We start from the raw sequence: 19,976 nt of genomic DNA on the forward strand, positions 1-19,976 counted from the left end.
CTTTTTGCCTTCTCTCACTCTTCGGGGAATTATTAAGCGTCGCGCATGGGGCGAGCGAGGTGGCGATTTTTCGAAATAGCCCTCCGGTTCGCCGTAATTCGGCCGCAGTCCCCCGCGAATAGCACCTGTGAGGTGTACTTTTACGTAAAGGCTCTTCGAAAAGACGGATATTACATGAGAAGGAGGGGAAAATCGCGCGTTGGGACTGCTGTGTGAAACTAGAAAGACTAGGGGCTTTTTCGCAAAGCTCCGCGCACTAACCCGCCCCCAAGGCCCCAACCCTAGCCGCCTCCGCCCGCCTCTCCTCCTCCCTCTCCTCTCACGCCGCCGGCGCCGGCGCCTCCCCAACCCTAGCCGCCGCCCCAGTCCCCTCCTCCCTCTCGTCCCACCCGTGCTCTCCCTCTCCCTCTCACGCCGCCGCCGCCGCCTCGAAGCTTCCCCTCCCCATGGCGCCGCGAGGCTACCTGGCGGAGGTGGCTCTCCTCACGTCGGCCTCCGAGGACCTCGCCGCCGTGGGCCCCGGCGAGAGGGAGGGGTGGCTGGACGACCCCGCCGTGCTCCCTCCCCTCGCGCCGCGCGCGCGCGCCCTCGCCGTCGCCGTTGCGGCGCGGTCCGTGCTCGCGGTTGCCCCGGTCGCCGGAGGAGGTGGCAGGGTCACGGTGAGGCCCGCGCTGGGGCCCGACGACGGCCGGATCTCCGCCGTGGAGTGGATCCCGCTCGCTGGGGAGGACGCCGGGGAGGCTGGTGAGAGAGTGGCCGTCGCCGTGGGCACGGACGCCAGGTGGCTTCTGTTATACTCTCTCGCCGGCGATCTGCTGCACAAGCAGGTTGCTATGTGTGATCGATCTCTTCTCTCTGGATGTTTTGTCATAGAATCATACAATATAATGTTTATAAGAGGCCTGCTTAATGAACACCGGAATTATCAAAAAGGTAACCAGATAAAGTCAGTTCCAAATATCGTTTGTTTGCACATGAGAAAGTCAATCCAAAGGGCATGAATCCATGAACAGATGAACATACCAATGAACTTGTAGATCTGCCACATTGGGCATTCCTAGCATTGTTTGCCACATCCATTTTAACTTGTTTTGCCTAATTTTTTTCATTGACAAAAGCTGCAGCCATGTAACCAATTAATTCAGGTTTAGTTTCCTGTTAGCTTTGAGATATACTGAAAAATAACCTGACCCTAATGCATTTAGGCCCACTAATGAATGTATCCTAGGGGCACTGATGTGCCCTATTTTTCAAATTCACTGTCAAAATAAAAAAAAATGTCTTTGTTCTATTTTTTTGTTATGTTGATGGTAAAGATATGCTTGCATTTGTACATAAGTTATTTGTTTAGGAAGGTATCACTGAGAAAGTGGCATTTCAATTACAGGTATATATCATTGTGTTTTTATGAGTTTATATATCCACACACACTTTTGTTTCTTCAGATTTTAATAAATGCACAAACAAAGTAGATGCATGGTTTTTACTTATTTTCCTGCTCATCATGTACTATCTTTTTTACTTCCATGACAAAACCTAACTGCTACTCTTCTTTTCATGGCTAATTTATTTGTTTCGATGTTCTTAGGGAAATGTTATAGGCTGAAGGAAAAATCTTACGCAAATCCATATTGGAGTTGATGCGGCTAATTTCTTGATTGAAAAAGGATACAGTGGCTCCTGGAATTTGTTATTTTCTTCAGCAAGGTATAATGACCAAAAGACCAAAAGCACAATTACCCCGACCAGGTCCCAAAGAACCCTTCTTACCACCTCAGAACATGAGTTTCCTCCAAATGCACATTTTTTTATGCAAACTATGCACGTTTGTTGTATTTCGTAACAGCCCGATGACGAGCTCATGAGCGTGTTGCATAACCTGCCAGACATAAACATCACCTGCAAGGCACGGCAGGTCAAGCTTTTAAGCCATCATAGAGTTTGGTGCTATTCTGCCAACTAGATTCGTGCTTGGATTGGAGGATGGTATGGTGCTGCAGCCTCCAAGAGTTACACATTTTGGTAATTTATCTATTATTTTTTATCCTTTTGGATATGCAAGGCTTTGTATATTAGCTAATAAGATATAACTAATTGAAGTAGATTGTCAATACATTAGCTCATTCATATTCTAGTGACCCGATGGATTTGAGGCTTGCATTCTACCGGCAAAGTAGGTGGTATGATATTGTGATTTTGTTTCATGTCACCGTCTGATTTATAGGGAATGACGATGTGGCCTTGCACAACTATAATCACAATGTGTACACAACCTGGAGCATAATGAACATATTGTGACTATAGTTCTTTTCTCCTTCGGTATACCTCTTTCACTGATTTTTTTCCCTTTTCAAAGGTGTTTATAGAGAAACTTAATGCTTATTTTGCCAAAGCCGTCTATTATAGGAAAGGTTTGAGAGTACCCAGAAAGAGCTATCTATCTATATATATACAGAATAGAATGCACCATTTCCCCAAAGGAAAGACTCGGCATCCTAGCGATCATAATTCTCAACCATAGAGATAATGAGTATGACCAACAACTCTTGCAACTGGCAGTTTTTACAGAAATGGAAATCTTGCAGGCCATCATCTTAGCAATAGAATTCCGAGACTTATATTTCCCTTTTTACATATGAAAGCAAAAGAAAGAGCAGTGAAATTGATTGCTAATTTTAGGTTGTCACTAACTTATGTAAGTTTATTTGTGAAATTCTAACTCCCAGACTATTTTCGAAATTTATGTAAGTTATTTCTAAAATTTGAAATTTCATTGCTAATATCCTAAAAATGTGCTTACTAATATGTGACCACCCTGCAGGCAACAAAGCACAAGTTCATCTATAATCTGTCATACAAGTGTTGCTATCTATTTATATACTGACTACCTACTTTATTATTCTTGTATTTGTGAACATACTTCTATATGTCAGGTATTGTTCCCGCGAGTCTTGTAGATGATCAACGTGGCTCTTTATGTAGTACTATGTATATGAAAACTAGGACTCTGTAAGTTCATTCCTTTGCAATATTATTTCAAGGCCATTAGTATCATGCGTAGATACAAATTTTCTAATTAGTGCACATCAAGTGTATAAAGGTCAAGAAAGGCAAGGTCATGGGTGTATGGTCAAGGTTGGTCACTTTTTCATCTTATTTTTATCTCATGAATCCAATTTTTGGGGCAAACCGATCTCTGGGTTGTCAAATTAGTAACAACTGTTCCATTAATCATCCATCCAATCGATAGATTTATGCCAAACATTTCTTTAGCTGTATTGAAGTTTGGACTGGGCCTGCTTTAGATCAGGCTTAGTTTGTGCTGGGCTGCAAGCTTGTGTTGTGTTAGCCTCTCAGCTTTGGGCCAGACCATATGAGCTCCTTTTTTCTTTCTTGAGTAGACACTGGCTTGAGATGGTGTTTTGTAGCCCTTATATTGACAAATTCTTTTTTTAACGAAATTATATTGACGGATTCTTATTCCTTTATACTATGTGGATAGTTGCTGCACATTTTTTTTCTCCTTCAAAGTTTTAACATTTAGGAAAAAAAATTACTACTATCTTCTCTATTAATATATACATGGCAAAGCTTTTGCTGTCCTTTAAAAAAAATACTCCCTCCGTTTCGTAATGTAAGTCATTCTAGCATTTCCCACATTCATATTGATGTTAATGAATATAGACATATATATCTATCTAGATTCATGAACATCAATATGAATGTGGGAAATGCTAGAATGACTTACATTGTGAAACGGAGGAAGTACTATGTATGCTACATCAGTATGTACATGACTGGATGGGTTGCCATGCGGATGAAGATGGCACATTCATTTGGGTAAAATGACTTGCATGGCCATCATTAGTTGTGAGGAAGACTTACATTGCTCTTGCCATTCATTTGGGTAAAATGGCTTGCATGGCCTATTTACAAGATTATGAGCCAAATGTGGTTTGCTTTGTTGCAAATGAAAATATAGTAGTTCGCAGGCTGCAATGTTGCACCATAACCTGACTAACCTGCAAAGGCTTTGATATGAGCCTAATTGCTTGGTAACAGATTTTCTAGTCTAAGCTGAATTGCATTGGGTTACTGTAACCTGTACTGAAACATGAAGTTAGGTACCAGCTACTGCTATTTTCCATTAGTACAGACGATTTACACTTGCCCAGTTAAAATCAAATGTTATAGCAATAAACAAACAAAGTGCAGAGTTAGCACGGATTTGTGAAGGCTAGAAATTTCTTGCATCAGTAGGCACTCACAGCTGCAGTATGTCAACAGGTGATTTTATCATTTTGGCTGAACCGAGACCTGGTGCATCCTCTGGTGGTGAGGTGAGCCTGTATTTTGGTGGCATGGATCCAAAGCACTATAAGAGGGATCACGCCTATGTCCCAGTTTCTCGTTAAGGCTACTAGCAGTTAAACACGGGGGATCTCCTTATTGATGGCCACTCAACTGGCTTCTATGCAAAAGGCTGCGCTGCTATTGTGGACTCTGGAACTTCCTTGCTTGCTGGTCCTATAGTATGTATTATTAATATCTTCGAATTAAAGGTCCAGATCACCTCTATATTTGTTTGTTCATGGTTACTGAGCTCAAAGTTTCCATTCTGTGATAATGTAGTTGATTGGTCAAGGTAGATATTGCCCAATAAGTCAATAACTATACAAATATTTAGATAGTCGCTAGATGCTAGGTACTGAGTGCAGCTGCAATTTTCAGCAATATGGTGTATGACTTAAAACCTTTGCACCTTCTGTTCTCTACAGGCTATTAGTTGCTCAGGTGAACCATGCTATTGAGGCTGAAGGAATTATCAGCACGGAATGATCGGTGGTGGGAACGTGTGTTTGGGGTAGGCGGTAGATGAGGGAGAAATAAGTTCTCTATACTGATTAATGCAAACCATGGTTTAGTAAGATTTCAAGAGGCTTGACTACTTGATCATGCAAAAAAATGAGCTTTAAGTGCAATAAGTCGATGACATTTTTTTTAGAAATGCAAATGACACATCGACAATAAGAATGTGTTTTCATTTTAGAAATAGTTATATATAGTTCATTTGCCAGCTTTGCAATTATGCACCTCTCGTAAATCTTGCCTAGAAGTTTAATACCATTATGACAACCTCCATGAACCTGTAGGTTCTTTACTGTCCTAGCCATGCCGGGTGCAGTGCTTATCAATCCAAAGGCAATATGATGGTCTCGAGAGGCCTTTGCGCAGACAGAAAATGCATCCAACATTTGGCAGAGTTCAAGATGTTGGGTGATCACCTTATACCAATCCTTGTAATATTGTACTGATTAATATTTGTACAAATTGAGAAGTAGATCTTCCTATCGATTTTTACATGGGTCCAATCTTTGTAATAGTGATGCTGGTCGGTATGATGTTGTTTATATACTATCAATTCTACAATATATTTGCAATTTGTTATGTCATAGGAATAAATTTGTAACTCTATTGATTTTGATAATGTGGCATAGGTTGTCAATTCTCCTGGGTTCTGTGTCGGTGCGTGATGGTGGGTTTTTTACTTTCCTGGCTATTGTCTTGCAGGGTGTTAGCTTTGTACTTTTTTCCTACTCTATTTAATGAATCATCGTACAAAAGAAATTGTTATGACATAGGAAGAAATTTTGTAGCTTCTTGAAAAAAAAAACTTGAACACTTTTAATTTTTTAAAAAATTATGAACATCTATTTTTCATTAGTTGACAATTTAATTACAATTTTAGACAGACAAAGGAACTTTGAATAGCATAGATGGAAACAAAGAGTAAATTGACGATTTTCTCAAATTGTTATGTTAAATTGGAACGATTTATTAGAATGTACAATTTTTTTTAATGAACTCTAAAGAAATTCAACTAATTCCTATACAAATTTTTTTTGCATGAGTTTCAAAGAAATTCAGCTACTCCTATTTATAGCACAAACAACATAGACGGACTATAAAGCTAAGCGCGCCAACTGGCGTGCTCATCTCAACGATTGGCTTCAGCTTGCTGTCAAACCAGGGATTGAAGAGCTGATCATTAATTTGTCATCAGTTAATGCAGATTACAAGAGCTTTTATCTGGTGGATCTGGAGATTCACTGTGGTATATTTATCTTGCCTGTTGCAACTTTCATCCAAAAGTCAGAATTGGTCACTTGAAATGCTTGACAAGAATACAGCTGTGTATGGTGAATATCACGGAAAACGGGCTAAGTTCTCTTCTCTCTATTTCACTGGGTTTGGAGCGGTTGGAACTCAGACACTGCAGCACGATAAAATCCCTGAAAATACCATGCCTGCAGCGTCTCAGCTACCTAGAGGTTATGACTTGCGACGGGCTGCGAGTTATAGAGAGCAAAGCTCCAAATCTCTCCAGTTTTCGCTTTGCGGGTGACCTTCGTGTACAAGTATCACTTGGTGAAACAGTGCAAATTAAGCAAATCTACAGGTTATGTAACGATGCAGCCTTTTATGCTCGTACTGAGCTGCCATCCAGCATGCCAAATCTTGAAAGGCTTCTTATACATTCTGACACTGAGGTATACGCTCTTAATAAGATTTTAAAACGACCAACTCGTGATGCATACGCTTATAACCAATAATTGTCTTACAGTGAAACCTAGTAGTATTTGAATCTGCAGATGGTCAATACACAGATGCTGCCTAGCAAATTCTATCACCTCAAGTACTTAAATATTGCTCTTGGTGGAGGAACCTATGATTATCTCTCTCAGGTTTCCTTCTTTGATACTTCTCCTTTCTTGGAGACTTTCAACTTGAATGTAATAAAGGTATAAAGTAAATGTGGTGGAATTGCTGCTAATTAATTTGGGTTTTTTGTTCACTGTTAGGCACTCTGAGTCCGAGAACGAAAGGAATGTGTCTCAGGCTGTGTTTAGTTCTATGGGTGAAAAGTTTTAACGTGTCACATCGGATATACGGACACACATTTGAAGTATTAAATGTAGCCTAATTAATCCGTCATTAGCAAATGTTTACTATAACACCATATTATCAAATCATAGAGCAATTAGGTTTAAAAGATTCGTCTTGTAATTTACATGTAATCTGCGTAATTAGTTTTTTTATCTATATTTAATACTCAATACATGTGTCTAAATATCTGACGTGACAGGATGAAAAGTTTTTGCGTGGCAACTAAATGGTTTTTTTAGGACCCTTCAGGTCTGAGGGTGATGCCAGAGCACCGCCGTCATGACAAACTCAATTTCTTTTCTGCAAAGAGTTTGGTTGAGCTAACATGTCACATTGTTGAATCGGCGACATCACTCGGAAAAAAGTGTCTTTACGCTGGACACAACCAATTTTTCCTCCGCATTATCTGTTATCCGTTGCCTCTCACTGGCCGGTGGGCCACTAGTCCAAGTTGTGGCTCTTTGGTAGTACTGGTGCAAATTGACAAATACAACGCTTCCTGCGCGGGCAGAGAAACGCCGCGCCCTTCTTCTCAGATGAGACTCCCGAGTGCTGGGCAGGCTCACTGCCTATCCACGGTTCCACACACAACTACTACTGTAGCAATTGTTACACGTAAACCGCACCAAGAGAGATGCAATGCAACCAAACACAGTAATCAATCCATAGGGCAGCCCAACCATTTTAGGTTGCAAACGTATCATCATAGCTCATCAGTAGTAATCCATATCGCCCTATGCGTATCATTACCAGTGCTGATAAAATGTTTCGACTCTCTTATAATCACGAGTACTACTGACAACCACCCTCCTTCCTCGCGTAGTTGCGCTCCTAAGCCTCGCTTTTGCCGGTGGTTGGAATCTCCACACCTGCAAGCATGAGACACATTTTATCAGCATTGCTGGGCAAACTATCCACAAAAGAACAAGACCCTCAACAGCGCAGCGAACCTGGACGCTCAGCCTGCTGCTGCAAAACCCCGAAGACTGCGGCGGTGACTCCCAACAGCAAGACACTATTTTTCAAGCACTCCTTCTGAGAATTTTCGTGAAGACCCCTAAAGAATTCAATCAATTTGTCAGAGAAAAGCCTTAGAATTTCAATTGCTTGGAATGCTTATAGTTATGAACAAAGGAAGTAGTACCTCATTGTGGCCACGACGGTTTCCATCTTTGCCACTTTCAAGTCCAGCTCTGATTTCGTAAACTTCTGCAGCGCCTCGAATTCATGCCTTATGAAACGCTGTTCGTCCTTCAGCGCTTGGAGCTACAATATGATTCGACAGAAAATAGGGTCCCAAATTAGTTACATATTTAATACACTACTGAAATTGAATACAATTCTCATTACATGAACAACTACTACAATGGTACAACTATGTTCTAAATTAACTCAATCCTTACAATTTTCTCAGTAATTAAAATGAACGGCAACCTAAGATTTGGAGCAGTTCTAAATTAGTCCTCTATTCAGGTCAGCACACACAGTCAAAACAACAGATAGTTAAAATGTGCCCAACTACATATATATACTGTCAATGCATAATCATTAATATTCAGTACTAGTATTGTGCAGCTCAAAATAAACTATAGATCAGTCAATTCCTAATATTCTAGTGCAGTAAGGAAAGATTCAGAATCATACTAAAGTATTAGGAACCCAAAAATACCAAATTAAAAGTACCATTCCACCAATCAACATCACTGTTTTAATGAGATAGCATGAGCATCTAGCAGTACTTTGGTCAGCAATGCAGGTCATCATGAGATTAGAAAGGCCACCATGCAGTACTTTTACAGATAATGCTCTAGTTGTTGATGACCGTTTGTGGATAGTTCGTGGACTCTTTTCTTCATGACCGTAACCTCATCGAGCAGATGATCCTTCAGGATCAGTCTGAGATTCATCAAAATCCCCTTCCCACCCCCACCCCCACCCCACCCCACCCCACCCCAAATAAAAACATCAAGAGAAGAAAGAGTAGGGAAACGAGTCGGGGATTATACCTCTTCGTTCAACGTCTCAGAAACCCTGCCCTCCCGGCCGACCGCGTCGCCGCCGGAGGAGAGGAGCCGCCGCGGCGCGAGCCTCGCCGCCAGCCGCCAGCCTCGCCTTCGCCCCGGAAGCTGCCGCCGCTGCCAGCCTCGCCCTCGCCTGTGCCCCGGAAGCTGCAGCCGCCGCCGCCGCCATCGCGATCGAGTAGTGCAGACGCGAGGAACCCTAGCGAGCGCTCGATCTCTCTCTCTCTCTCTCTCTCTCTCTCTCTCTCTCTCTCTCTCTCTCTCTCTGTGCTGTTCTTCTTGCGTTTCTCTCCCTCTCTCCTGTTCTTGCGTTGGAAGAAAGAAGAGGCTCCCGCCTCCCACCGTCCGATTGGATCGGATGGTCGAGACGGCACGTGCTAGCGTACGCGTATCTCCCGTCTCCCTTGCCTCCCACCGTCCGATTGGATCGGATGGTCGAGACGGCACGTGCTCGCGTACGCGTGTCTCCCGTCTCTCTTTCTTCTCAAACGTTTAAGGCTTAACGGAATCCAATGCTACTATAAATTCCAACTATTTGGTAGCCCGCGCAATTACGCACCTAGCCCCCATATAAAATTATTTATATATATATTGGGCTTGATCGGTATAGCTTGCTGCGTCTGTAGCTGTGCTGCATCTACAGTATCAATAGCATATTTTTGAATTGGAGCTGTTGCAGTGTAGCCGCAGCAAAGCTGAACCGATCAAGCCCATTTTAATATGTCTTTTTGAAAGACCAAATATTATCATAACAGTATTTCTAATTTTATTTTTTTAAAAAAATCACACCAGTTGCTACGCCTTACTTTTATCATCCCTTCTTTATTTACATACTTGATCTACCACTGTTTTTATTAATTCTTCTCGAAACCTTTAAAAATTAAACCTTATAATTTTTAGAGTTTTTTTTGTCTCGTTGGTTTCATTTTAACAAATTTTAGAAGTCCCGTCCAACGCTGTTATTATACTCATCTACGGCCTGTCTACTGCCTCCTCTCTTTATTATCATTAGAATTTTTAAAAAGCGAACATAATTATCGTTTGGGTTTATTTTTTACTTTTTAGAAGTCCTGCCAAACCATCAGAGGCCTTGCCACCGTACTATTCTACGGCTCGCCCGCTGTTTCTCATCTTTATTGTCATTGAGATTTTTTAAATCAAACATGATTATCATTGGAGTTTCTTTTTTTTTACTTTCTAGAAGTTTCAAACCTTTAAAAATTGGATATTATAGTTTTTAGAGTTTATTGTCTTCTTGGGTTTCATTTTTATAATTCTGTAAATCCCGTCAAACGCTGCTACTATACTCATCTACGACAAGTCCACTGCCTCCTCTTTTTATTGTTATCGAGATTTTAAAAATCGAACTTAATTATCGTTTGGGTTCATTTTTTTCACTCTCTATAAGTCCCGCCAAACAATTAACTGCTTTGTCACTATAGTCATTTACGGCTCACACGCTGCCTCCCCTCTTTAATGTCATCGAGATTTTAAAATCAAACATGATTATTATTTTTTTTACTTTGTAGCAATCCCACCAATTGCCATGACCATATTGCTTAACGATGTGTTTATCGTCCCTCCTTTTAATAGTATTTGGGATTCTATTTGTGGTTTTGTTAATTAATTTTTTTAACATAAAGATAGAACTTTATTAATGATTAAGATAGGGGATACATTCCTGGTTTAACAGGTCCAGGATACACACATGTGCACACAATCTCCACTCAGTGCTTGATCTTGAACTCATGCCTAGTTGAGCAAGGTTATGAGCTACCCTATTCGCTTATTTCTTTATCTTATGCACTTGCACGCTTTGAAGACATTGCATCAACCGTCTTGCCAATCTATGTTTTCTATAAAGTTAAAGCACACTAAGTCTAAAGCTTAACATGTAACCATGCCACATCATCAACCACTAGCAATAGTTACATATTTAATCTCATGCAAGTATACAACATGATATACAATTTATTTAATACTACAAATCAAAATGCAAGCATATCCAATCATCACCTCTCATATCATTTGTACAATATTTTAACAAATCTATCTGTCACTTTTACAATATTTAACATATACTTATCAATACTAAAGCACGGGTATCATTTGACTGATAAACCTGATGTTTCTTTTTTTTTCTTTTGACTTCTAACTTGATTGTCAAAAAAAAATATTGAGAATTGCTTAGTAATTTCCGCAGCAAAGCACGGGAAATCACCTATTACTTTTTACATATCCTATCCACCGCTACCTTGTCTCGTTGGTTTGCAGCTTTACATCGCTTTTTGTATAATTATTGTATGCACATATGTTCATTTGGATGTACTCCTACCTGGATCCCCAGGAATTGGAAGTTTGTTGCTTCGGTTTGTATAGTGAAATTGCTAATACTAGCGGAGCATATAGAACGTATTATGACATAGTAGCACTAGTTTGTGTAACCACATTGAGCAAACGAACATGCTTTTCAGTTTCAGCGATCAAAAATAATAATTAATAAAAAAATTTAAATAAAATAAACGATCAAACATGTTTAAAAAAAAGTTAACGGCGTGTCTAAAAATATTTAGGACGGAGGGAGTACAATTCAATAGGCTGAAAACACGGCCCATAATCGTGATTTGTGCCGGGATTAAGGCCCATCAAAACAAGGCCTGGTTGTTGTTTACTCCTACTAATTATCTTGCCGTGTCCAGGACAATAGAACCAACAGCAAGCAGGTTCTTCTATCCAACAAATTCATGGCAGCGCCTTTCCGGCTCGGCCGGTCCGTCTGGACTCGTGCCGTTCGCCCCGACCCACCACCGCTCTCGATGCTCGACCACCTGGCTCGCCTGAAGCAGCTAGCCCGATCGAGCAGGCTCGCGGACGCGCACCGCCTGTTCGATGGAATGCCACGCCGCGACGAGGTTGCCTACGCCACCCTCCTCGCCGGCCATGCCGCCGCGGGGGACTTCCCCGGCGCGATGGCGCTCTTCTCCCGCCTCCGCGCCTCTTCTCCGCCGCTCGCGCCCGCGGACCCTTTCGTCCTCAGCCTCGTCTTCAAGTCCTGCGCCGCGGCGGCCGACGCGAGGTTCCTCCCGCACGCGGCGTCGCTGCACGCGTTCGCGGTCCGCTCCTCGGCCGTCTCCTCCGTCTTCGTCGCCACGGCCCTGGCCGACGTCTACGCCAAGGCTGGATGCCTCGGCCTCGCGCTTAAGGTGTTCGACGAAATGCCGCACAAGAACGTGGTCTCTTGGACCACGCTGGTTGCCTCGCTGACGAGGGCCGGCCGGCGCCACGAAGCGCTCCGCCGCTTCTCCGAGATGCGCGCCTCTGGCGTGCACTGCGATTCGTACGCCTACGCGGCCGCGCTCACAGCGTGCGCCGACGCCGGATTGCTGTCTCGCGGGCGCGAGGTGCACGCCTTCTGCGCCAAGCTCGGCCTTGACTCGACGCCCTACGTCGCCAACACGCTCGCCACTCTGTACGCGCGCTGCAGCGACGTCGACCGTGCGCTGGCTGCTGTCAGCCGCATGGGCACGCGCGACGTCGCCGCTTGGACGACGGTGATCTCTGCCTATGTGCAGACCGGCCGTGCAAAGGAGGCCATCGAGGCGTTTGTCCGAATGCTTCGTGAGGAATCATCAGTGGCTGCATCGCCGAATGAATACACATATGCTGCAGTTATTGCTGCGTGTGCAGATATTGCTTGGGTCTGTCTTGGGGAGCAGTTGCATGCTCAAGCTGCAAGGAAAGGCTTCGCCTGTGCCCGCTCGGTGGCCAATTCTCTTGTCACACTCTACACACGCGCCGCGGGCTGTCTGTCGGCTGCTGATGCTGTTTTCCGGGAGAGTGTAGTCAAGGATGTTGTCTCTTGGAGTGCCATCATATCAGGCTATGCACAGGAAGGCCTAGCTGAGGATGCATTCGCTCTGTTCAGAGAAATGAGGCATCACAGCGGCTGTCCTCGTCCGAACGAATTCACTCTTGCCAGTCTCCTAAGTGTTTGTGCAACTGCTGCGTCACTGGATGCTGGACGGCAACTCCACACACTTGCTGTTGCTGCTGGACTTGAACATCATGCAATGATCAGGAGTGCGCTCATTGACATGTATGGAAAGAGTGGTAGCATGTTAGATGCTGATATAGTATTCTCCCATCGTGTGAAAGATGATGTTGTTTCGTGGACTGCAATGATCGTTGGATATGCTGAGCATGGGCACAGCAAGAAGGCACTTGAATTGTTCCAGGAAATGTGTCATGTTGGACTAAAGCCAGACCATGTCACATTCATAGGTGTGCTCAATGCTTGCTGTCATGCTGGGGAAGTCGAGCTTGGATTGAGATACCTCAATGAAATGAACCAAATTTATGGCCTGTATCCTGCCAAGGAGCACTATGGCTGTGTGGTGGATTTGTTGGGCAGAGCTGGTAGAATAAACGAAGCTGAGGAACTGATTGGAAAGATAGCTGCCAACGAAAGAGATGGTGTTGTTTGGACATCTTTGCTTAGGGCGTGTGCAGCCCGAGGAGAAGAGGAAACTGGAAAGAAAGCTGCAGAGAGGGCAATGGAGGCAGAACCATGGGGCGCAGGAGCACATGTGGCAATGGCGAATCTTTATGCCAGCAAGGGACAATGGCACGAGGCTGCACAAGAACGGCATATGATGAAGCAGAAAGGGGTTGTGAAAGGGGCAGGCTGGTCATCAATCACGGTTGGAGGGGAGGGCAGGAGAGTAGGGGTGTTTGTGGCCAGTGATCGCACACATCCCCAGGACAGTGCAATCTACAGGATGCTTGAGTTGATATATTTCGGAACTGGAATGGCTCGCTATGTACCTGATCAGTTGGATTTAGGATCTGAAGTGGATATGATGATTAGCAGTTAACTGAATAAGAAGCATTGGCTACGAATGAGTGCTATGATGAGCATTTGTTGCCAGTCAGTGCAGCTTAGGATGGTCTGGTCATCCAATCATTTCTGCTACTGCACTAAAGCACTGATTGAATAGTTCATATACCAATGCTAAGCTCGTTTGAGAGACAACTCTCGATAAGATGGGCACAACTATGAGGCAACCATGCTGCATGCTCTGATCCAGGCTTCAGCATTGCAGCTTGTAGTAGCAGACATGCCTTTTTTTTTTCTTTTAAGATAATGGATAGAAATCCAGCCTCTATATCCACAAGTGGATATACACAGCCAGTAGCAGACATGTCTTACAAGAATGGATTTCAATTCAATGAGATACCCACTGCAGGTTTCATATCCTAAATCGTAAATATGTCAACTTGATTCCTGCATCAGATGTACAGTGAAGAACTGAAGAAGTTCATTTCTTGCTCTTAACCAATACAAGTTGGAAGCATTTTATGCACACTGATTTGGAGCAGACAGGAATGTGGCAGACCGCGTGATGTTGATCTTATTCATCAGTTCTTTAGAAGGGAGCCGGACGGCAGTAGAGATATTCATAGCAGCATTGACGCTTTGGTGGCACCCAAGTTGCATCAATATGTCTGACATGCTGCTTGCTAATAACTTGATTCTTGACCAAGATATTATTGCTTGGTGTCTTGGTGATGATTCTTCTTTTATATACAATGTTAATGTCAATCCTTGTACTATAGTAGAGTTGTTAGTACCATATTCTTTCTGACAACTGCTCCTAGGATATTCTTCCTTTTGACATTTTGATTATGTAACGGTGAATCATGTCTATCAGTATGTAGACTTTTGACCTTCTTTGTACATATGCTCATTATTTACTATCTTTTCTGACAATTTGCACTTGCCTGATCTGATTTTGGAATAATTTGCAATTGCATGATGACAAAGTTATATGCTTGTTTTCAGTCATACAGATGCTTTTAGATGGAGTGCATACTTGTGCTGAATGGTGGTTATAAATCGAACCGAATTGAACGGATCATAGATATTCGTAGCTTTCATGGAATCGGCAGAACAAGAATTCTAATTTCAGTGGATCTGTCCTTGGACAAAGCAGGTGAGTCCCTTCCATGACTCAAACTGATCATAAACAATCAAGATAGAGCACCACTACACCAGTAGAAAGAAACACAAAAATCACCATGACAGTGAGGGAGTTGTAGTAATGATGCTGCTTTGGTGATGGAGCTTAGGCTTTGGAACGCTTTAACTAACTTAGCCTACTCAATGCTCAATAGCCATTTGCTCTTGCTTAGCTTTATCCGGTTGTGACTTCGAGGTACCAAACCAAATAGGGTCCTACTTAGAACCACAAGTCATTAATATGTCTAAAAAGAACCACGAGTATTATTACTCTAATCTCCGCAATGATGGGTTTAGGGATGATTGATCAACTTCTCCAAAATGCACTACTGGTACCAGTAAGAAAATCACAAATCAATGATCAAGACTAAAGCAAAGCTATAGTAGCTCTCCTCCTAACCTTCTAGAGAAGGCACCTTTCAATTCCTAAGCTCCAATGCTAGTGAAAGGGGCCTATTACTGACGTGTTGAGCCCAGAATAAACGCCTCCAAAGGCAAGACAGCTCGAATAAACCAAGTATAAAGCTGCATTTCTTTCTCTCTCTCTCTCTCTCCCTCATCTGAATTTCAAGTGGTCAGAAGTTGAGAACCGGGTATTATCATCGAATCCTGGAACATTTAGCTGGTCGATAATTGCGTGGCGATGCGAAAGAACATGGATGCAGCTGGGAATCGCGAATCTGGAACCAATTAAGCATATGTTTTGCGTCGAGGCAATGACAAGGAGAATTAGGAGGATAAGATCGCCTCCATGGGAGCATTTGGAATTGGAAAGGTGCTTTGGGGCAAGTGGTTCAGTAAAGCGGCGCAAATAAGAGAAGAAGTGATGCTTTTAGTTGCGGTATCTGATTCTATTCGCTGTTTTGGAAGGTACATATCCATTTCTTAACACGGTTCTGGGTTGAATTTGTTGAGCTGATTTCATGTGAGCAGCAAACTGCTGGACACCACGTAGCTTGCAGGGCGAATAATTCAATGTGCTTATATGGAAAAAGCAGAATAATCTAGATGGATCAGTATGTCTGTCAATGAGTCAGTTGCTATTTGTGTGTTTCTTTGTGGACACATGTCCTACTTGATTATTTATATGTTCATTTGGTTGTATAAGGCGCCTGTAGCTCAGTGGATAGAGCGTCTGTTTCCTAAGCAGAAGGCCGTAGGTTCGACCCCTACCTGGCGCGTGTTTTTTGATTTTGAGATTTTGATTTTGCTTAGAACCTGAACATGAATTCAGGTTGCCCTCAACTTCTCGTCCCTCGCTTTTAACCATGCCATGTTTTCGTTTTCCTCACAATCTGGTTTTGCTTAGAACCTGAACATGAATTCAGAACTAAAAGTTTTTTTTATTCAGATTTTGGTTTTGCTTACAACCTAAACATGAATTCATAACTAGTACCTCCGTTTCAGATTATAAAACTTTCTAGCATGTTCCTAGATTCATTAACATCTATATGAATGTGGTCAATGCTGAAAATTCTTATAATATAAAACGGAGGGAGTAAAATGTTGTCCTCAACTTCTCATCCCTCGCTTTTAACCATGCCATGTTTTCGTTTTCCTGACAATCTGGACATGAATTCATGAAAACTTTGTTAATAATAGTAGACTTGTCCTATGAAAACTTTGTTTTTTTACATGCTACCCCTATGAAAACTTGCCATGGTTAGAAGAACTACTCCACTTATTTTTCCCAACACTTCACTTGTCATATGAAAACTCCACCATAGTCCATATATGTTTCTGAATGTAAGTATAATACTATATACGTCCTTGGTTAGTAAAAACAATAATAGCCAAAAATCCAAAAGGATATAAAAAACGATAAAACGATTCATACTTCGAAAGAGAGGCAGAGACTATAATATTTCACCACAATCCTATTCCTATACAAAACCTTAAACATCAATCAGCAAGCTAATTAAGGTTGTGTTGATTGTTTAATTAAACCTTGCATAGTACTAGCCATATCACCTGGTTGCCCGACATGATTAGTGTAATCCAACACAATCGTAATAGTTAATCATTGCCCTCACTATTCTAAAGTAGTACTCCTACGTGCACTATGCTAGAGCAGCAAACTATCCGGGAGCTTTTGCAGCCTAGAGTCAAGGCCACGGAAACTGTGCTTTGACGAAAGAGGTGTCATTCATGACCAGCATAACAACAACACAACAACAGCAACAGCAACAAGAAAGAAAAAAGAGAGAGAGAAGAAGAGCAATATTGTGGCGACACGAGCCAATCGCTACGGCCGTTTAGTTAGTGATACCAAACTTGCCTGACTGCGACGAACGGCGCATCATGCCACCATGTCTCCCCACCAAATCTCCTCTTTTTGTTAATATATGCCGCTAATTAATCACCTCACCTGGCTATAGCTTAGCCGTAGTTAGTGTGTGTGTGAGGCGCGAAAAGTTTACTTTGCAACAAAAATAAAAATTTCTGATCCGCCCTCAGAAACCGGCACCTCACATGCGTGCACACGAACACGACCTGACGCATAATTAACAGTCTCCCTATGTGAACTAGCCATAGGCGCCAGCTTTGCTTTTAGCCTTTGGGCAAAATCAAATTGTTCGATCCGTGTGTGCTTTTTGTTGTTGTTGTTGTACCGAAAGGAATGGAAGCCCCTTTTTCCTGCGAAATCATGCGAGTTTTTCTAATACTAGTCCTCCTAAATGCTCTCTAATGAGCTGCATGTGACGTTATATCTGCTCGATGTGGATGTGGAATATAGATTATATAAACATTTTCCATTTTCACCTTAGTTGAGTGGTGTCCAAAGGAGAAGTAGAGAAAGCATTTTGGTAATCACTTTCAACCCTACTATTTTTAATATATTATTACAGGTTGGTATCCTAACAAATTAAACATATTTATGTCAAATGTTATTTTACCAAATTCGGTATTTCTTAAAGTTTCATCTTCATAAAAACAGTACCAGACTAAACCCATCAACGCAATTAAATTTTTGTAACAGTAAATATGTGCCAAAACTACGTGATGATACTAAATTTTGGTTGGTCGTGTACTTTTTTTTATGATAAAAATATAATAAATTTAAAGATAAGATTTTACAGGCAGATGTAATACTGTGTCATTTTTTTTAAAAAAATTATGTGATATTTGCTAATTAGTGTGCTAGTTGGTGTGGAAAGGGAAAAAGAAACTGAAGGAGCCCTTTATTATTACTCGCGGGGTTTGCTTACACGTTACCAAGGGAGAACAGTGGACCAGACCAGGGCGCTGATGCGAGGCCGGCCGGTCCACGGCAACGGCTGCTAGTACTACTCTCCCTCCCTCCCTGTGTTGTTTCGACGTGTCGCGTCGCGTCGGCTGGGCCGCTGCCGCTGCCGATGGCCGCTTGCCCGGGGCAAAGAAAAGGAACCACCAATCCACCACCACACGTGCACAACCCAGCGTCCCGCGCTTGTCCTGTCCCGTCCCGTCTCGGCATCTCCTCCTCCTCCCCCTCCCCGCCGCGCGCGCACCGGCAAAAGCGCGCGTGCGTGCAAACGCCCCAGCAAAAAACGCCGCGGAAAACAAGGGGACGGCCGCGCCCGCGCGTCCATGCATTTGCACGCACGCGAGCGGCGCCGCGCCGTGATCCCCTTCTTCCTTCTCTTCCGCTGTTGCGCGCGGCCGCTGATTTTGGGCTCGTTTTTGCGTTTCCCTTCCGTAAACAGAGTCGAGTCACAAGCGGCGAGTCGCGTTTGCGTCGCGTGCGTGTGCCGGTGTGCGTGCCTGGTCGTCCGGGCCGCGCTGGAAATCCGTGGCGTTACACCGAACGAACGCCCCATGCATGCGGAGTCCATGGCCGCACGACGAAAAACTGCCTTTCTCTCGTCTGATCCTAGCTCCTGCAGATGTGCTAGCTAAGCTATGCCATTTCCATGTTCCAAGAGGGGCTCGTGTTGTTGTGGCAGGGTTAGCACGGCCATACACGTGAGGGACATTTGTGCCAAGCAGCCGGCCGTGGCGCGAGGGCCACCACCCTAAATCTCGCTTAATTTCTTCCATTGCAAACGCCCTCTGCAATGCATCCTGCACCTGCGCGACCAGGGACAAAAGGACGCCTCGCAGTAACTATGGAGTACACAACAACACTAATACACGACCATGCATGCACGCACGCCCGAGGAGCATTCAGCACCAACTGCGACACACGGCCAGCGTAGCGTAAATGTGTAATGGCACAGGATGTACACAGCGGCATGCATGCATCTCCATTGCACTGCACTGCACTGCGATACTCCATCGGGTCAGTGTTTCAGCCGGCCCTCGTGCATGCGGCAGCACTGCCACTGCCCCCACTGCAATATCCGTACACGTTCCAGTTTTACAGCAAGTCCGGGTAGGAGTTTCAGCTCGGTTTGTTGTTGGTCTCAGATTTTATCCTCTCGCTTTGCTTCGATCCGCAGAGATTTTCACTTTGATTCCGTTGTGCTTTGATGCCATCATTTTTCCCCTTTGCTTTGCTCAGAGGCCGGTGGTGACATTGGAAATTCAGGCTTGGGAGTTCAGACTGAACCATGATCTACTCTGCTCTGCAGTGCTGTAATCTGAAGAAAAGAGAGAGACACACTGGTACAAACAGAGGCATCCAAACTCCAAACCGAACGTATATGCTGCCAGTATTAGCTGGTTCGAAGTTTTGAACTGATCGAGGACTCCACATCGATGGCCCCCCGCACACGAATCTCCAAGCCGACCCAAACCAATAGTAACCTGGCTCGTGCAGGGGCAACCACCTCGTGATACGTACACATATCCCTCTTGGGGCCCCTGCCTCCCTGCTCCTGCTACGAGCTGATGCTGTTGCTGTTTGTTATCCATTGGAAGACTCAGTTAAGGTTCAAGTATACTAGTATCAAGGGCATATGAAAACACACATCGTGACGAGTATATGCAACTATGCAAGCAAACAAGTGGGGAGCCTATCCTATATACAAGGTCCTCACGCGTACACACCATGTACACCAACTAAA

At 43.5% G+C, this 19,976-nt stretch overlaps 2 protein-coding genes, 1 long non-coding RNA gene, 1 other non-coding gene and 1 pseudogene across 43 annotated transcripts; 4 read left to right on the top strand and 1 right to left on the bottom strand.

Annotated features, from left to right (window-relative positions):
- The first annotated feature begins 263 nt into the window (after positions 1 to 263).
- Positions 264 to 5,506, top strand: LOC9271594 (uncharacterized). 40 transcript variants are annotated; one of them, XM_066310426.1, is made up of 6 exons: positions 273 to 827; positions 1,589 to 1,749; positions 1,847 to 2,022; positions 4,277 to 4,562; positions 4,779 to 4,864; positions 5,154 to 5,506. In XM_066310426.1, exons 1-2 carry the CDS (start codon positions 447 to 449, stop codon positions 1,604 to 1,606), a joined length of 399 nt encoding a protein of 132 aa, XP_066166523.1. In that variant the 5' UTR covers positions 273 to 446; the 3' UTR covers positions 1,607 to 1,749; positions 1,847 to 2,022; positions 4,277 to 4,562; positions 4,779 to 4,864; positions 5,154 to 5,506. The 40 variants fall into 40 exon arrangements, with proteins under 40 accessions (XP_066166537.1, XP_066166523.1, XP_066166524.1 ...); XM_066310427.1 differs by having other exon boundaries at positions 4,277 to 4,532; XM_066310424.1 differs by having other exon boundaries at positions 4,288 to 4,562.
- On the top strand, positions 5,387 to 6,809 carry LOC136356701 (uncharacterized; annotated as a pseudogene).
- An 821-nt stretch (positions 6,810 to 7,630) lies between these two features.
- Positions 7,631 to 9,215, bottom strand: LOC107277474 (uncharacterized). Its single transcript, XR_001545898.3, has 4 exons — positions 8,955 to 9,215; positions 8,093 to 8,214; positions 7,899 to 8,005; positions 7,631 to 7,817 (listed from the first exon to the last, which is right to left on the bottom strand). It is a non-coding gene; the product is annotated as an uncharacterized lncRNA (long non-coding RNA).
- Positions 9,216 to 11,738: 2,523 nt separating this feature from the next.
- On the top strand, positions 11,739 to 14,739 carry LOC4339725 (putative pentatricopeptide repeat-containing protein At3g47840). The gene has a single exon (XM_015782637.3). The coding sequence runs from the start codon at positions 11,786 to 11,788 to the stop codon at positions 13,841 to 13,843; it is 2,058 nt and encodes a 685-aa protein (XP_015638123.2). The 5' UTR covers positions 11,739 to 11,785; the 3' UTR covers positions 13,844 to 14,739.
- Positions 14,740 to 16,096: 1,357 nt separating this feature from the next.
- On the top strand, positions 16,097 to 16,169 carry TRNAR-CCU (transfer RNA arginine (anticodon CCU)). Its single transcript has one exon. It is a non-coding gene; the product is annotated as a tRNA-Arg (tRNA).
- The last annotated feature ends 3,807 nt before the right edge of the window (positions 16,170 to 19,976 follow it).

Source organism: Oryza sativa, chromosome 5 (genome assembly GCF_034140825.1).
Source record: "Oryza sativa Japonica Group chromosome 5, ASM3414082v1".
Taxonomy (NCBI): Eukaryota; Viridiplantae; Streptophyta; class Magnoliopsida; order Poales; family Poaceae; genus Oryza; species Oryza sativa.